The sequence below is a fragment of the Peromyscus leucopus genome, chromosome 2, assembly GCF_004664715.2.
Source record: "Peromyscus leucopus breed LL Stock chromosome 2, UCI_PerLeu_2.1, whole genome shotgun sequence".
In the NCBI taxonomy this organism is placed as follows: Eukaryota; Metazoa; Chordata; class Mammalia; order Rodentia; family Cricetidae; genus Peromyscus; species Peromyscus leucopus.
In genome coordinates, this window is record NC_051064.1 from 100,736,558 (window position 1) to 100,754,688 (window position 18,131).

At 41.8% G+C, this 18,131-nt stretch overlaps 1 protein-coding gene and 1 long non-coding RNA gene across 9 annotated transcripts in view; one reads left to right on the top strand and one right to left on the bottom strand.

The window, feature by feature from the left end:
- Window positions 1-1,542, bottom strand: part of LOC114693755 — a 71,450-nt gene extending 69,908 nt beyond the window's left edge. The window contains exon 1 of one of the 2 annotated variants that reach the window (XR_003734598.2): window positions 970-1,542. This is a non-coding gene — a long non-coding RNA (uncharacterized LOC114693755). Of the gene's footprint in view, window positions 1-510 lie in introns of both variants that reach the window. The other variant, XR_003734597.2, reaches the window with a different exon arrangement.
- The window catches only part of Nfia (nuclear factor I A), a 542,815-nt gene that overhangs the window by 202,325 nt on the left and 322,359 nt on the right, over window positions 1-18,131 (top strand). For 4 of the 7 annotated variants that reach the window (XM_028870284.2, XM_028870283.2, XM_028870288.2 and 1 more), the window contains exon 2: window positions 5,565-6,096. In XM_028870284.2, the coding sequence (XP_028726117.1) occupies window positions 5,565-6,096 (532 nt within the window). Of the gene's footprint in view, window positions 1-129; window positions 515-5,564; window positions 6,097-18,131 lie in introns of those variants that run through there. The other 3 variants (XM_028870287.2, XM_028870285.2, XM_028870290.2) reach the window with 1 other exon arrangement.

Below are 18,131 nucleotides of genomic sequence, written 5' to 3' on the forward strand. Positions count from 1 at the left end.
GGAGCAAGCAGCGGGCGGGCAGCCGCGCAGGCTGGGGACCGGTGTCAGCGCCGCAGCCGCCCCTCCCCCATCCAGCTCCCCCCCCCAACCTCCCCCCCCCCAGCGGCGGCGCGAGCGGGCGGCGGCCGAGCGGTGCGGTGCAGAACGCGGCGCAGGCGGGCGCGCGGGCAGCTCGCGGGCACCCGGCCGGCCGGCGCGGGAGCGGGAAAGGGTGCGCTATGCCTTTAACGCCCGCGTACAGTAGACAGTATAGTGGAGTGTAGGGAAACTCTAGGCGGGGTTAAAGTTCAGCGCGTGGAGCGGCAAGAGCGCTGGCTGCTGCAGTTGAGCCGAGTTGGAAATGTGAACGCAAGAAGCAGGCTTGATTTTTTTTTTTCCTCCCCCCCTCTCCTAGCTCTCTCCTCCTCTCTCTCCCTCTCGCACCCACACTCACGCACACCTCCAGCCCGCACACAGACGTGCACGCACCCCCCGCCGCCCGGCAGTTATGTATTCTCCGCTCTGTCTCACCCAGGTAAGCAGCTGCGGGGGCGCGGGGCGGCCGTGTGCCTCGGCGGGAGCCGTGTCTGCGCGTGTTTCTGTGTGTGCGCGCGCGTGTGCGGGGGGGGGGGGCTGCAGCTTTAAGAAAGTAACTTTGTTTCCATGCGGGTGCATTCCTCCTGCTCGGCCATTTGTGTGGGCACATGGCTAATGGCGCCCTCTTATTAATGCGTTAATTAATATCGGGGCGCCGGACTGCGGAGTGCCGGGGCTTGCGGGTGCCCCGCACGTGTGGCCGCGGCTGCAGCCCCTGACACGCTGCAATCTGGACTCGGCGTCTGCGGCGCGGAGCGCGGTGCCGGCGGTTCCTCCGCGCCGGGGAGGGGCGGCTGAGCCCCGCAAGCCCCGCACGCCGGCTGTACCGGGGCGCCCTGTCTGCCTGCGCCCTCCCGCGCCACCGCGCCCCCCGCCGACGCCCCGAACTCTTACTTTTGTTTTGTGCCAGCTTGCGGGCCGGGCCGGGCAGCGCCCCTCGGACGCGGCGGGCGGTGCGAGCCCTCGCCCGTGGGCTGCGTGGACGCACGCCCCGCGCCGGCCCAGGACCTTGCGTCCTCGCCTCCCGCCCACGGCCCCGGGCGAAAGTTTCGGGGTCGGGCGTGCCCACGCCGCGCAGGCCAGAGAGCTGCCGAGGCCGCGAGTCGGGCCGGGCTGGGCCGCTGCGGGTGTAGTGGGGCTCCAGCCCGAGGTCGAGCGGCGGCCGGGCCCCGGAGTTGGCTGCCCCGCTGCCGCCGCCTATGCACGGCCCAGGCGGCTCAGCACGCAGGACCCGGCAACTTTCCCTGCAACCCCACTCGCAGCGTGGGGCTTAGAGCCCCTCCGCCCCTCCTGCTCGAGCCTCCCAGCTCATCCCTCCCGTTCTTGTCTGCACCACCGGCAAGGAAACACTGCTATTTTGCGGCTCCGGATCTGGTCCCGTTTGAATATATTATTTATTTTCTCTGACTAAAAGGCATAAAGTCAGAGTGATTTGCGCTAATTTTTCTTTTTAAGCGTGAGGCTTTATACTGCTTTAAAACATTGCAGTCTGATCAGTAATTACCTACATGAAGTTGTATGCTTCGAGCACAAGGTTTATTCATGCCTCCCTCAAAACCTTGCTACCACTGTGCCTTCAATGAGCTGGAGCTAACGGTTTACCGGGAATACTTTGGAAGGCTGAAAGTATCAGGAGTTTTTCTTCTCCCCTCTAGATTCTGGATTTATTTCCCACATGACTTCCCTTCTTACTGCAGTATCTAACAGTAATAACACTGGCTATTTGATCTCAGAAGACTCTTAAATGCATCTTTTATGTGGAGATGGTCTGTTTGGGATTTAGGCCTCACATTAATAATGGATAGCAGTTGTTTTAGTTATTGTAAAAGTCCACCCCCCCCCACTTCCAAAGTTACTATTTCAGTAACTTGTGGAAGTATGGAATGAAACTTTTCCAACCACTTCTGGCAAGGTTCACAATTGCATATGGATAAGATGCAAAGTGTAAGATAATTTGAATGAATTATAGTCTGCAGTGAAAGTGCTGAGATTCGAAGGCTGAAATTCCAATTGGCAAAAGTTTGCAACACGTAGAACTTGTAGATAATACCAGCATGCTGCAACAGCAAGAAAGACCCTTATGGACACACAAGGGTTATCTTCTCGAGTGAAATTTGAAAAGATAAAACTTCTGGTCTGGGGCTGTGCATTTCGGGAGCATACCTGTGTATCCATGCAGGCCCCAGGCATAGTTAGGTATTTAACAAAGTTGGCTTCTCTTGAGTTATTATCACGTTAAGAAAGTTTTTTTCCTTCCCCTTTCCCCCTCCTACACTCTTGGCAGCACTGATTGATGCGTTCACTAGGCCTCCACACCAAGAGAAACGCTTATTTGGTGTAGCAGTTTGTGAAGAAAATGTACAATAAACAGGGAATAAAGGCTCATTTGTTTTATGAGAGGGTCTTTAAAAGTTGATTTACAATTTATTTAACTTTCTGGAATATTTATAACACGTTTGAGCCAGTTTCAGAAAGAAAAACTTAGGTCGTTTATTGCTCATTTAAAAAAAAAAATAAAAAGATCCAGTAAGCATGGTGATAAATGTACTCTAACTGTAAGAGCAGACTCAGTTTGCTGTGTGTACTTCGAAGGGGCTTTACCTTGAGAATGCCAGGCCTCTTCTTTTGATTGAGGATGGGCATATCATAATCAACTCCTGTACCTGCCTAAATCCTGACAGTTCAGCAGAAATTTATGAGTAAAGCTTTTGAAAAAAAAAAAAAAAAAAAAAAAAAAAGGAGTTTCCAGCACTACCACTATTCTGTGGCTCTTAAACTTGGCCTGCTTTCAAACAGATCCACATTTTAGATGCCGATTCAAAGCAATGCGGCTTTGAAGCAGGTCCACAGGTTTATTTTTATTGGTGGGCTGTAACATTCTCATCACCTATGTATGTAAAATATTACTTGTTTTCTCTTGAATATTTTTTAAATATTACACAGTTTATGGTGTTTTGTTGAGGAGCTTGACTTATGAGAACATTACCCCCATCCCCGAAACATTTAGCTTTTTTTGGACATTTCCTGTAATTTTTTTTTTTTTTTTAAGTTTGGATGCTTTGGGAGATATTTCTATCAATACGTTGACTAAGTATGATTGTCATTTGAGTAAAGTTATATAAAATACTGTGTATTTTTATTTACATTCTAGAAACCTTTGGGGAATAATACATTGTAAATACCTCTGATGCAAAGCTGGCGGATATAGATCATCCATGAGGACTAGTTGACCTTATTTTCAGATTTTTTTTTCTGAAGAGATATATGGGTGTTTGGTTGGCAGGTGAACGCAATGATTCTAAATGTGAACTGATGTAGTTGTCAGTTTCTAAGAAGTATTTTAGAAGTATCTTTGGACGTATAAAATAACCACATTAGAATGTTTATTTAACATGTTCATTATCATTAACAAGGTAATGCCTTAGCATAGATATGATGTATTTGGAGCTATTTGCCTTATAAAATGGAGCTGAGTCTTTAAAAATGAAAGCCTCCTTTTGGAGAAGGCTCACTGTGTAGTTTAAGGTCGACTTCAGAGATTCTTTCCATAATGCCACGGAGTCTTAGTCTCTAGTATGTCCTGTATACATCTGGACGTCAGTCAGTATGAAATACATAACATTTATGTATTTCAGAACATTTCAAGGATGAGCTCAGAATTTAGAAATGTTTAAATGCGTTGTGGTTTGGCATGTACCTTAGCGGATAAACTGCGCCTTTCCCCCTGTGCTTTCCTTCCAAAGGAATAAAGATTCTTAAATATTACACAGTTTTAAAATGCTAATGGTTTATGGTAAAGAATAATATAATTGTTGTATTTTACTCTTTTTTCCCCACTAGAAGAATGGACACATGTTAACCAAAGCTCAGCACTTCTTTTATTCCTTTTTTTGAAAAAGAGCAAGTTTCAAAACTGAACTTGAGCCATGGAGTCTAAAATTTGTGCAGAAAGAAAGAAAAGGCCAATTATTGTAACAATTAAATATGCATTATATGATTATACACTTATTTTAAAGAATGCTGCTGTATCTAATGTTTACATGGTTGATTAAAATTTGTAAAAAATTAACAGATATGACTATTAAAATATATTACCTTCAGTATACTTTTGAATGTTTAAAATTTTAATTTCTTGAGTAGCAATACTATTTTTGGTATTGCAGTTTCTTGTACCTCAAGAATGTTAAGGTTGCTATAAGAAACGTTAAAAAAGGAATATATTTACATTTATACACTCTTAACTCTTCTTAAAAAGTCACCACATATTCCTCTAGTTTTCTTATCTTTATTTATTTGAAAGTAAATAATTTATCTTTGTGGCAGAAAGCCGTTATATAAAATTGGTGTGGCCTAGTTAATCAAGAGTTGGATGTCCTCTCTGAGCATTTGTGAATGTTATTGTTTAACTTTTTAAAAATTTTTATACTTAAAATTTCTAACCAACGTCAACATAAGAATCACATATTTTTAAGTAAACCAGGAAGAAAATTTTAAATGCTTTAAATTCATTTTTCTCTTCTAATTATCTGACTTTTAAAGAGAGATCTGTAAAGGGTTTCCTTGAGTCTCCTGTTTGCTAATGAGGAAAAAGCGGAAATATTATTTTAAAAAATGAGATGATGCATTTTATAGGGCTGGTTGCTTTTGAGGGTGTTCCACAGTCCTATCAGCCACTAAATGTGTTCAGTTGCAGGAGTACTGTCTGAGTGAGGGACCCTGTTTACTCTGGGCCTGGGGCTCTGCTTTGTTTGGTGTGCCCCCCCCCTTTTTGTTCTCTTCCCATAGTTCAGTAATGATTTCTTGGGCATAGATTTTTTTTTTTTTTTTAGCCAAATGAATATCAAATCGTCCCTTCTTTTCTGTAGAGACCTGCCACATTTTTTTCTATTTTTTTAAAAAATTATCAGTAACTATAATATTTAGAAGAGTAATTAAGATATTACCAAAAATACATGAGAGGCAGATCAGAGTCTTCACAGACTCTCGAAAGGGAAAGCCTTTGTTTTCATTGACGGTAGAGATGGGTCTTGCTCCTAGACTTCCATAAACATTGACTGGCACCTGAGTGTTTAGGATTTGCCAATCTGGCTGCCGGGTCCTGGCCGCACTACAAATGGTGAGGTCAAGGCTGGGACAAAATTAGATATGGCCTCCTTGAAATAGGGTTAAGAGTATATTTTGTTATAAGCGTTTAGGTAAACTCTGCTTGCTCTGTAAAGGATTTGGGAAGTAGGCCGCATGATGGAACGTACCAAAATGTTGAAAAATTCTTAGCAGTTTTCTCCTTTCAGATCATAGGCAATGGTGCTGAGAGTGTTCCTCTTCCCCTCGGTTGCCCTTAGGGATTTTACATATGATTTTAAAGGTAATATAATACTTGGGCCACATTTCATGTGAAGTGAAGGATATCTTTAGGACAACTCCCAGAGGCAAGTGGTCTCCTTTTGTGTTGGTCGTATTCGTATTTTTGTTTTTATTCTTTTCCTTAGGATGAGTTTCATCCTTTCATTGAAGCACTTCTGCCCCACGTCCGCGCCTTCGCCTACACATGGTTCAACCTGCAGGCCCGGAAGCGAAAATACTTCAAAAAACACGAGAAGCGCATGTCGAAAGAAGAGGAGAGGGCTGTGAAGGATGAACTGCTAAGTGAGAAGCCCGAAGTCAAGCAGAAGTGGGCTTCCCGACTGCTGGCCAAGTTACGGAAAGATATCCGGCCTGAGTACCGAGAGGATTTTGTTCTTACAGTTACAGGGAAAAAACCTCCATGTTGTGTCCTTTCCAACCCAGACCAGAAAGGCAAGATGCGGAGAATTGACTGCCTCCGCCAGGCAGATAAAGTGTGGAGGTTGGACCTCGTCATGGTGATCTTGTTCAAAGGTATTCCGCTGGAAAGTACTGATGGCGAGCGCCTTGTAAAGTCCCCACAGTGCTCAAATCCAGGGCTCTGTGTCCAGCCCCATCACATAGGGGTTTCTGTTAAGGAACTCGATTTATATTTGGCATACTTTGTGCATGCAGCAGGTAAGTGCGCTGGGAACAACTCCTTCTGCTTTCTTGTGTACGCCTCTTCTGATGACCTCTGTGAATGCTGAACCATTCCTGAGCTCCTTCTGGGGCCAGCCTAGGGCACTGGGCCAGTAAGATTTCAGAGGGTAAACCCGAGTCAGGACAGTTTGAACACCTTGCGGCCCCCTCTGTGGTGCGGCCCTCATTCGGGTATAAAAGCAAAGCTCTCAGAGAATTCCCACTCAGGTCACGGATGGTAAGTAATGCCATCAGAAGTCTTGGTGATTCGGTGGGTGAGAAGTTGTAGTCACAGTTTTTAGACTCATGGTAAGAGAAGCCTCATGACAACCTTTGTTATAAAGAATAGATTTTTAAACTGGATTGTGATCTTGTTAAAAAATACAGTTCATTTGTTGTTAGTTGCTTTTCTGTTGGGATTTTTTTAAAACTATTGAGGCCTCTTTGCACCCCTTGCCAATTAAGAAGTTGGAGGTAAGATTACTATCAAAATGCTGGGCATTTATGAAAGAAAGATAATCACATTAATATATAAGCTTAGCAGCTTCATATGTGGGAATTCTCTGTGTCATTTCAAATAGCTGAAGGAAACCAACCAACCAAATTCTAAGCAGGTGATATTAAACGTGACCAGCTTGCATAGCCTGGGTGAATGCATTGTGAAAGTGCCATTGGTAATTGATCCATTGACCTATTCTGATTTGTATGAGATTCACTATTGATTTTGAGATGTGTCTTACCAGAGTGTGCTTCAGAATTTGGAAGAGCATTCGGGAATCAACTGTTGAGGGCTGGGTGAAATAATGCAGCATACTTTGTTCTTTTCGTCTTGTTTTAGACAAAGGCTCATTGTGTTATGTGAAAGCTCAGGTCTTGTGTAACTTGTTGACTTTTTATATGTACATATCAGTCTTGCTAGATTGCCTTCATGGCAGTTACTTAAGCCAGATGGGAGAAAGAAAGTTGTGGAATCCTACCAGTGACTTGTTTAGGAGCTCTCTCTCTCTCTCTCTCTCTCTCTCTCTCTCTCTCTCTCTCTCTCTCTCTCACACACACACACACACACACACACACACTTTTTTCTTTTCCCCCACAACGGAGAGAAAATATACTATCTGTAAAGTCAACACTACTTTGCAAAAGATTTTTAAAATCTGAAAATCTTTAATGTTCAAAGAAATCAGCTAACATTTTACTCTCTGTTTTTTTTTTTTTTTTCAATATATGATTTAGAAAGAGAACTTTTGTTACCCATCTGTCCTTACTTAAGACACTGGAGAAACTGACTCTGCAAGCATGTCACATCATCATTTGTGTTGTGTTGGCAGGGATAGATGTGTATTTCAGAGGATGCGCTCTGAAAACGTTTCAAATATTTGGGCTTTTGAAAATGTATACTCAATTACAAGGCATGCCTGTTGCTTTAGCCAGTTTGAGGCAGCGGAAGTTCTAAACAGGAACAAGTGGCCTTTCCTTGACCCCCCTCAACCCTGCTGCTCACTTTTCTTGTCTATAGTAAAAGCAAAGTTAAAGTTTTCTTTTTTTTCTTCTTCTTCATCATTTGTATGTGTTAAGTGCCTAGGAGTGCAAAACAGTTATGGGCATTCCCAGTGTACTCTTTATATCCTGTGTTTATCATTTAGATATTTAGGAAAATAATTTATCAATGATAGTGAATGTTCTAATTGGACAACTTTGAAACTCGAGGGTGCCAAAAATTGACGCAGGCTGTGAGTGGGCTTCCTACATGAAAGAACCAAAATTGAAATGTCTGGCGTTTCTGTCAGTTTGAGCAAGACCCCTTCTGTGCTTTTAAGTTAAGCATTTCTCTGAGAATCTTGGGGAAATTACCTTTAAAGACATGTAGCTGCCTGGCTCTTCCCGTTCCCTGGTTCACCTTTTACTGTGGGTGGGTTATTGTTGTGCAGTTACTTCCTGTCCTTAAGACAACAGCAGTGACTGGTTGGTAGGATGGCTGAAGGAGTGATGCTGCCCGAATGACGTTTGGGAGGTTGCTTAGGAGAGTTAGCATGCTTACAGCTGATGAAAGATTTATCGACAGCCACATGGATCAGACTACCTTCGGTTTGGTGTTCCTCATGTATCCCAGAATGCCTCCTCAGGCCTGAATGCTAGCCAAATGCCTGGCCATTGCTTTCCAGAGCACCACAGTAATGGCTGCCTCTGTGCCTGCAATAGGGAGCTTGCAAAAAGAAAATAGATAGTAAAGGCCTTTTTGTTAGAAAATACTTCAAATTTGATCTAAGATATTTTGGGACCTCTTATTCGTGGAAGAGAAGCTGCCGATGCTGATATGGGTTAGATCGGTCAACCTACGATCAGCTGATTTGACAAGCATCTGTTATAATGCTGAAGATTTGTAAACACTAAACAATGTTTTTACCTCCTTAAAAGTTTTGAGAACTTGCCAGTATTGGCACGAAGCAGGACTCTGGAGCGTGCTTCCTAATCCATGCCAAAACCATCGTGGCCTTTGCACCTGTAGTGCGTTTTTTCCCCATTTCTTTGAAAATGTACTTTTTTTCCTTCTTGAATGCCTCCTCTCCTGTACACCACCATCCCCTTTTGAAATATGTACATTGATTATCACTTCATGGACTGGCTGGGTTTTTGTTGTTGTTTTGTTCTTTTTGTTTTTATTATTATTATTATTATTTTTTGAAAACATTAAAATGTGAATACTGGAAGCAAATGCATAATCAAACATTTGTTAAAAGCAGAGGTGATTTTCCCCCCTGAGGCTTAGAGATGATAAAAGCCAGTGCTTTGACTACATCCCTAAATCTGGTGGTATTAGAAACTGTGTGATTTTTGTGTCAAATAAACAGTAAGAAGTGTAGTGAAGTCACATGATTCCATAAGCCTGAGACTTTCATCTTGTTCAGTCCATGAAATAACAAAGCCATTTTATGTCTTTAATTTGGTCTCTATTTGCATTGTCTTTCCTGTGTATCATATGACGACTTGGTGGTATTATGGTATCATGTCCAATGGCTTTCTTTGTGGGCATGTAACAGTAAAGCTAATTTATGACCAGCCTTTACCAGATGATCTGTATCAGAATCTACAATATACCCGGCACGTGGCAAGGTCACAATTTAAGTTGTTAAGGTCATAACCTTAGCCACCAGGCATTTGACCTTTTAGATAAAGTTAACCTTTGTTCATTAGTAGGCACTCAACCGAGAACTTTCTGGAGAGTTTTTTCTTTCTTTCTTTTCTTTTTCCATTTTTTTTGAAACTGCTTCTGTATAACTTCTGGAAATGTAATCAGATTCTAAGGATTCTGTTAAGTTAGTTAAATTTTGTTAAGAGGTTGGACTTTTAAAAGGACTTCTTTCTTGGACGGAGGTGGATTGCTTTATTTACGACACAAAATGATAGTCACTGTTTATGTTTGGTATTACCTGGTGTGGAGTACAGCCACAGCTCTGAGATAGTCTTTGCATGTGGTGACACTTAAAATCTAAAATTAAACAAATGGAATTATGTTTAATTCAACAGAGGCCCTTGCTAATTTGCAGGTGGCAATGGGCCCAAAGCTGAAGCACACTGAGCCATTGTCACTTGCTAAAGGTGAGGAGTTTTCTAAGATTGCAAGTATTTTTAGCTGTCTTAAAAAATCCACTTGGAAAGATTAAGTGACCAAAATTGTCAGCAAATTGCTGCAACTGCTAATTAGCCAATGACAAAGGAACTGATGCCATCGTCACGGCAGTGCGAGGATGCTTGAGTTTTAAGATGGGAAGTGAACACTTCTGTAGAGGAACCTTGGAGTACAGGAGCTGTTGCTTGGTCTGTCTCTGCCCTTGCAGGAAGAGCTGTTTCAGTATCCCAGCAGCTTGGTACCCATCCTGTAACCTGCAGGGCCGTAGTACTCATCACCGCATGGTCTGTACCAAAGTGTTCCTTTGGTTATGCTTTCAGGCATCCTCATTTTAAGTTGGAACTCTGCGAGTTTGGCTGGGATGAGCCACGTGTTTCCATTTCAGCCAAAACAGGAGCTATTCCCATTCAGGTGCACGTTAGTTTTATTTTGGCCTCGTGACTGCCATTCCTTCATATAGTACTAGAGAAAGCCATGATATGCAGATAGACCAGATGGTCATGTTGACAGATTGAGAATTCACTTCCTACTGCTTCAGAGCAGGTGTAAGATGGGGAGTGCCTGAGTGTGTGCTTTGTGTGCATGCGTGCACACCCAGGCTGCACCCGGAGTGCTGCTTAAGCAGGAGCAATGATTTCAATAGTATTCAAAATATACTTTTTAAAATGTGCAATAATTACACATGAGGTTGCAGTACATATAAAATAATTTTAAACATTAAAAATGAGTCATTATTTTGTTATATTTTATAATTCTATATCCAATTAATTTTTTTGCAATGTACCAATTGTAGGTGACTTAGCACATTTGTTAGAGGGAGTGTTGCATTTCTAACATATATTCAGCATGTTCTGCTGGCAAGTATATGTGTATATGTGTTTATATTCAAGACTAGAACTGAACATATATAATTAAACTTCTTCAGAAGCTTAACAACCTCCCTAGCAGAAACTTGTGGACATAGTTCCCATGATTTGTAGTGATAAAGTATGTTTGGAAAAGGAAGGGATAAGACTAATATATGGTGAAACTTAAAATTAAGAGAGACCTAGTCTGTATCCCAAATTCCAGTCCTGACCTTAAGTCAAATTCATGGTAGAATTTTTGGCTCATTGGTATATTGTAACTTACTGATTCATGTATACAGTTTTATCTCTTAATTCTGTAAAGATAGTTCTAGCAACCAACAGACTTGAGATTAACAATGACTTTTAGAGACTTAAGTGAGTAACCTGAGGATAGTAACAATAGCCTTTCCCTTAAATGCAGTAACAAAATCCTGTGCTTAGACCATAGTGAAAAAGATGGACGCTCCAAGGCAGAGAGCTCACAGGAACACAGAGCAAAAGTTGGTTGAGAGGAAGCCTTTGAATGGAAGTCAGTTTGTTTATGGCTAAGAGGTTTGACTGTGTTGGTTAGAAAATTTCCCAATGCTATTGGCATGGTTTGCCTGTCTTCCTTCCCACCCCGTGATGAATAGCATTAATTTAAACCTATTTAAGGCTAGTGTGGGAGAAACCACAGCTTTTGTTGTGGTCAGTGCTGTACACAGTAGGACTGGGTTAGGGCCTGGAGCTCCTTCCAGAGGACGCAGAACAGCCCGTCGGCTCTTTAAATCTCCCACAGAAGCAATTGCTCCTAAATGTCAATATAGATTATTGAAAACAATACTAAGGATTAGAAGAGAAGAAAAAAATGCAGACTGAGTTTAGCAAATGTGCTAAAATCTAGTTTTGTACCGTTCCTTAAGTAATTTCTTTGTGGTTATTTAGAGGCGAGAGCTTGCTTTTAAAAATATTATAAGTTGTAAACTCTTGTGGGAAGAGGAGGGAGCCAGGTGGAGGAGGAAAAGTATGAAAAAACGGTATGCACTGACAAGGGAAATGTAAAACTATAGACTTAACTGCAAGTGGAGATACTCTGAAGGAGTTTTGGCCTAAGCAGCAACTGTGAAGGATCTCGGGCAGGAGGATGTCAAGTGGAGAAGTTTAAAGCTTTTTTGTGTGTGTGTGCGTGTGCGTGTGCGTGTGCGTGTGCGTGTGCGTGTGCGTGTGTGTGTGTGTGTGTGTGTGTATAATTAGTTTGAGGCAGAGTTGCTACTTGGAGTTTCAAGGTTCAATTCAAAACTTTAGAAAACAAATATTGTGCAAAGACTTCTTTTGGGTTTAGGCATTCAGCTAAGGACTCTAGGATGCATACAGCTTGGCCAGGGTGCTGTGGTCATGCTTCTGATTTCTGTTGATTTGCATCATGTAGCTCACAGTGCAGGCCGGGCCGGCCACTCTCAGGCTCCCTCCCACTGATGTAATGGTAGCCCACACATTATAGATCTAGACTCTGATGTCTCTGAGCGAGACAGAATTTTCTCACTTCTTAAGTAGAAGTGGCTTTTTCCCTCTTCTGCCGCCCCCCTCCGCCCCCATATTAGAGAACACATTTTTTTATTATGGTCACTGCAGTGTTTTAGCTAATAGAGCTAGCCCTCCCATCACTGTTCTAGTTAAATAAATATGGTTTTGGAGATAAAGAATGATAAGTCCAGCAGCGAGTGGCAAAGGCAGAAACTTTACAGCGGAAAAAAAAAAAAAAAACATGTTTGCTGTTCCGTTTGCAAAACATGCTCCATAGGACCAAGACGTCCTTTAGATCTGTGTCCCTTGGCACTTCTTGGTCTCCTCTGAGCTGTCTAACATGTTGCTAACTCGTCCACGAACGGGTAGGCTGGCCACAGTGACAATGCACTGAAGTGGAATCATTTAACATCTTTGAGAACTTTTGTTGACTTTTACATCTTTGTATATCTCTCAAACACTTAACCTGGTGGTAGATACTTGCAACTCACATCAACTGGGAATACCAACACAGAGCCGGTAGGAAGGGGATGGGACTTGGCATGTTGGAGCTGAGGTTGACACCGTACCGAGTTCACTTGATACTTAGCTTGCTCTTTTAAACTTCATTTTGTTTTTGTTTTTTTTTTTTTCAGTGCTGGGCACCCCCACATTGTTAGGGCAAGCCGCCTGCCTCAGATGACTCTCTGCACTTCTTTTTTCTTTCCCTTCCCTCCTTCTTTCACTCTTGAACTTGTTCCTCAGATTAGTATCATCAGTAACCGAACTCCGCAGAGAGCCCACAGCAGCATTATTTGCTCAGAGTGACATCCAGGAAGCTCTCCTGTCTCTAAACTCTTCATAACTAGTGTCTTAGTAACCCAAATGCCATTTAAATGGTGCCGCACACCCCCCTAGAAGCAAGGGAGAACTAAACTGTAAACTGTAAACCTTTCCAGGGAGCTATTTTCCTGTACAGTTCAAGTCTTAGCCATAGAAGAGGCCACGGTTGCTTAGGAGAGAAATGGTCCCTTCTCAGTGTTAGGGTCAACAATCTGGAATGAGTTATTTGTTCTTGTTTTCAGAATGGTGAAGTGAATAAATGTATTTTGAAAGAGGATCAAAATAATTTTTTAAAGACAGATTAATGCGTGCTAGATATTTTGGAATGACAGTCAATATTAAATTAAGTATTAACCTAAAAATCTTAATTTTTAACATTTATATGCAATTGAAACATATTTATATATGTAAAAGGAATAGTATTTTTAATTTGTAATGATTTAATTTTAAAATTTGAAAATTGCTTTGCTTTGAAATTTGCCTTTGGTTTTTACTTTGATAATATAAAAGAAAGCGAAAACAATGTTCCAAAAAAGGAATTTTATTAGTTTAATTTTTAAAAATTAAAATAGAAAAATATAAAAAAATGATTCATTTTAATTCCCGTATTTTGATTTTTGGAACTTAGACAAGATTAGGGTGTTTTGTTTCATTTTGTTTTGTTTTTCAGGGGTGGGGGGCCACTTTTTGAGACAGGGTTTCTCTGTGTAGCTCTCACTGTCCAGAAACTCAGTCCGTAGACTAGGGTATTAAAGAAATGCACCTCCATACCCAGCCAAGATTAGTTCTTAATGATTGCAATGCAAAGCCTAAAAGCCACACAATGTGAATTTTATCATTGTAAATAGAATAAAAAGAGTCACCACTCCAACTTACACTATATTGGCCCATTGTATGTATTAATTCAGCTGCTGAGTTGAATTTTTATTAAATAAAGCAGAAATGTCACTTTTGTTCTATGAGACAGAGTTTCACTGTGTAATCCTGGCTGGCCTGGAACCTGTTTATGTAGGCCAGGCTGAACTCACAGAGATCCACCTGCCTCTGACTCCTGAGGATTCAAGGTGTGTGTCATGTTGCCTACCTTGAAATAAGATGTGTGTGTGTGTGTGTGTGTGTGTGTGTGTGTGTGTGTGTGTGTATGTGTGTGACTTTTGAAATAATATATAAATTAAAAAGGCAATTACTAGGCTAGGTATAGCGACTCAGTCCTATTATCTCAGCATTCAGTAGGCTGAGGCAGGAGGAGCACCAGCTTGGGCTACAGAACTAGGCCCTCTCTCAAAAAGTCAAGAAAGAGAAGAGGGAGGATATTAAAAAAAAATCTGTGAAACTGTGAAGCACTTGCCCTGTTAGGTTGCTGACCTTGATGCTATCATCTGGGTAATTTTATTCCATTTCACAGTCTTGCTAGCTCAGGCCTGGCTAGTACATCACCTTCATGCTGTTGAAGAAAGTAGCTACAGTAAGTTACGCAGCTTGTTCTGCGGAGGAATATTTGGTAGGGGAAGGTATTTACAGTGAGTAACAGGGACAGTCCAATTACAGTGTAGACAATTTTTTTTTTTTTTTGCTTTTTCAAGACAGGATTTCTCTGTGTAGTTTTGGTACCTGTCCTGGATCTCGCTCTGTAGACTAGGCTGGCCTCGAACTTAGAGATCCGCCTGGCTCTGCCTCCCGAGTGCTGGGATTAGAGGCGTGCACCACCACCGTCCAGCTGAATTTCTTAATATTAGAAATTTGAAGCTGTCTCTTCTGTGTGGATGTGGTTTCCCTTTTTCTGCTGGAGGCATTTACAGTTATGTACATTTTAATCTTAAAGGGATTAAATATTTAAGTTTAAGCTCCTGCATAAAATGATTGTTGTACATACAGGATTCCTTATTGTCACTTTCAAATCCTCCACTGACTTCCAAAGGAGCTGACATAGAAAACCTTAGGGTGACAGATTCTCATCAACTTCCATGAAAATGTTGACTGCAGAAAGAGCCAGGTTCAAAGAGGGCTATGGACATGTGGACCAAAGAGTTGAAGTGACCCGGAGCCCTTCTCTCTGCCATTTTGGAGCGTTCTAAATGGGTGTGTGACAGGGACACATAAAGTTTACTGTAGAGTATAAGGTACAGTGTGTCTACATATTTACCTCTGTAGCTCACTGTTACATGGTTGTGTGGGTTCTGTTATAATATCACACTAACAATAAAAATTATAGGTATCTTTTATGCTGATGCTTATATTTTATTTTATTGGTTTTTGTTTTTTGAAACAAGGTTTCTCGGCGTAGCCCTGGCTGTCCTGGAACTGGCTCTATAAACCAGGCTAGCCTAAAACTCAGATCTGGGTGCCTCTGCTGGGACTGAAGGCTTGGCCACCACGCCCGCCATATGCTGGTGGTTTCCATTACTTAGTATGTATTTAAAAATGTTGTCCATGTGGAAAATGGTGTACTAGAGAGCATGTTTGTAATATCAAGTGATTGAAAACTAAAGTGCTTGACCAGTGTTGAGGATAAACAAGGATTCTAGATAAGAATTTGGCTACAGTTTGTTTGCATGAACAATGCTTGTGTCTTTGTAGGACTGGCAGGACTTTTGCATGGATGTGTATCATATAAAAATGAGTGAGTTCCTGAGCTCACTGGTGGATTCATTTAGTTGGCCTCCTTTTCCCTCCTTGTAAAAGGTAGAGGTTTTTCTTCGGGAATTTCGTTTCCATTTCCAGGACTTCTGACAATGCAGTCTGTGTGATGCTGCTATGCAGCAGGGTAGCACTGCTGTGTGTGTCTGCCAGGGAAGGACAATCATTGTGGGGCTCTTCTGGCCTATCAGTAAGTGGTAAGAACTTTGATTCAAATTTATTTTAATGTACTTTTGAAACTCACTCCCATCGCCCTTTTCAATGATTCTGGGCTGGTGAGATGACCCAGGGGGCAAGGGTGCTAACTGCACAAAAGCTGCCGGTCTCCTCTGGGCCCCGGAACACACGTGGAGACGGAAAGAGAACTGACTCCACAACGTTATCCCCTGACCTCCACACCTGCGCCACAGCAATGTGCTCTCCCATATCCTGCTCACGCACACACCTACAGAATAATAATACATTGAAAATGATTACTGTATTTAACATTTTTTAAAGAATTATTGCTCAATATTTTAAAATTTTTATGTTTTGGAGTTTCAGTAAATGTAATGAGGATAATAATTTAAAAAAATAATACCTTACCAAGCCCAGACTATATATTACATATAATAATATAATTATCATATCTTACATATAACATATTATCTATCATATATAATTATATATATGATACATATACACAGATACATTTTTTGTGAGAATATTTCAGGCTGAAAGGTTACAGTTAAAGAAGTAATTGTTCTAAAGATATGTGTCCCTCGTCTCAGAAAAGATGAAAAACACGCACAATGAATAAATGCAATCCTTTGTACTTTCGCCACCTACATTTCTTAAACTACAGCGACTGATTTCTCTAGAAAGGTCAGAGGTATCAAACAAAAAGCTTTGTGATTCTTCAAAGAGAGACATTTCGAGTTTTGCACTGTAGAGACTGACTGTGCCTAGCTTTCGCTTCATTTTCGGTTGAGCCTGGGAGGTGACTGGGTGGAGGGTGGCAGATGTGTGACACGGGTCCTGAGACCAAGGACTCGTGGGCGGGCAGATGGGTAGAGAGCCGGGTTAGACAGCAGCATTAATTCCACCTCGGCTCTTTACTGTGAAGTCACTTAGTTTAGAAGTGAGCTCAGAGGCCTTAGGAGTTCGGATTGTTTTGCAGTCGACACAGGGCAGCCAGAGAGGCTTGAGTATTTGGGTACATGGCTTTGTGGAGTTTTATACATTGTGTAGATGGGTTTCTTTGATTTTCTGCAAGCTGGTTTGTCTTTACTTTGTTTCGTTTCTGACTTCTCCTAGCTTGAGGGGGTCGTTCCTGTTGAATGTGGGAGACTAGTTATGTTCAGAAGACCTGTGTGAGTGGCTGTCCTTGCTCAGGCAACAGGGCCGGAGAGCAGAACTCACTCAAGTCAGACGATCAGGAAATAATGAAGCCTGCATTTAAGCTAAGTCTCTTAGATCCCCTGCTTGTGTTTTTAAAATGCAGTATTTGTCTAGTCTTTTCTTACATATCACCTTACTGGCTCTCAACATAAACCTTAACGTTTGGGTTTAAGTGTGTTCGTAATTACCTGTTTTTAGTAGGAATCAGGTTGAGGAACTTGTCCCAGGTATGATCGTAGACTGCTCTTCTGTGGCTTCTTTTTATCTCTGAGATACCCTACAACACATCATACTCTAAGCCCTTGTTCTGAAATTACAGCGGTCAAAAAAAAAATATGTTCTCTAGAATGATATGATAATCTTGAAATCCATGGTTTATTTAGAAGCTTACAAAAGGTAGTATAAGAAACCTCTCAGAATGTTATCTGTGTTGGTACTAAATTTGCTTTCTTACCTTAAATAAGAAACTCAGAGGCCCAGAACTTTATTTTGTAGGCAGGGAACGGAAGTTCCTGCCTCCCAGGAATGCTGTGATGGAAGAAGCTGTGTGAATCGGTCAGCAGCTGCAGCATGTGGATGCTCTGGCTGATACTGGCCAGTGAGGTCAGTTTGGCTGCCTCTCTTGACAGATTCTACCATGGCACTGGCAGTTGCGTCATCAAACATACTTTCAGTTCTTACGGCCTCTTCATGGTGCTCAGTTCCCAAGACACAAGAACAGACCATGTAATGATTTACTTATCTTAGGTGTAATGCCTTCAGATATTAATATTTCAAAGCTTTTGACACTTTTACATTAGGGTCCTTCTAATTAATAGGCTGTGTGGAGTCTTTAAACATTTGTAGAATGAGTTGTTCATTTTTTTTTAATTAAAAAAAGTGTGTGTGTGTGTGTGTGTGTGTGTGTGTGTGTGTGTGTGTGTGTTGACCTGATGAGGATGCAGGGGAGGGCTCATGTCATGATGTGTGTGTGTGCCTGTGTTTGTGTAGAGAATAAGAACAACTTGTGGAGTCAGTCCTCTCTCTCTGCCTTCTTGTGGGTTCCAGGGAAGGAACTCAGCTCACCAGATTTGCTCTGTGAGTGCCTTTACCAGCTGAACCATCTCACTGGCCTTTGTATTGCTTTTTTAAAATGAGACAATTGGGGCACATTGAGGGTTGTGACATTTGACTATGTTTCTATGTATTCAAGATTTTCTTTGTATCAGAAATGT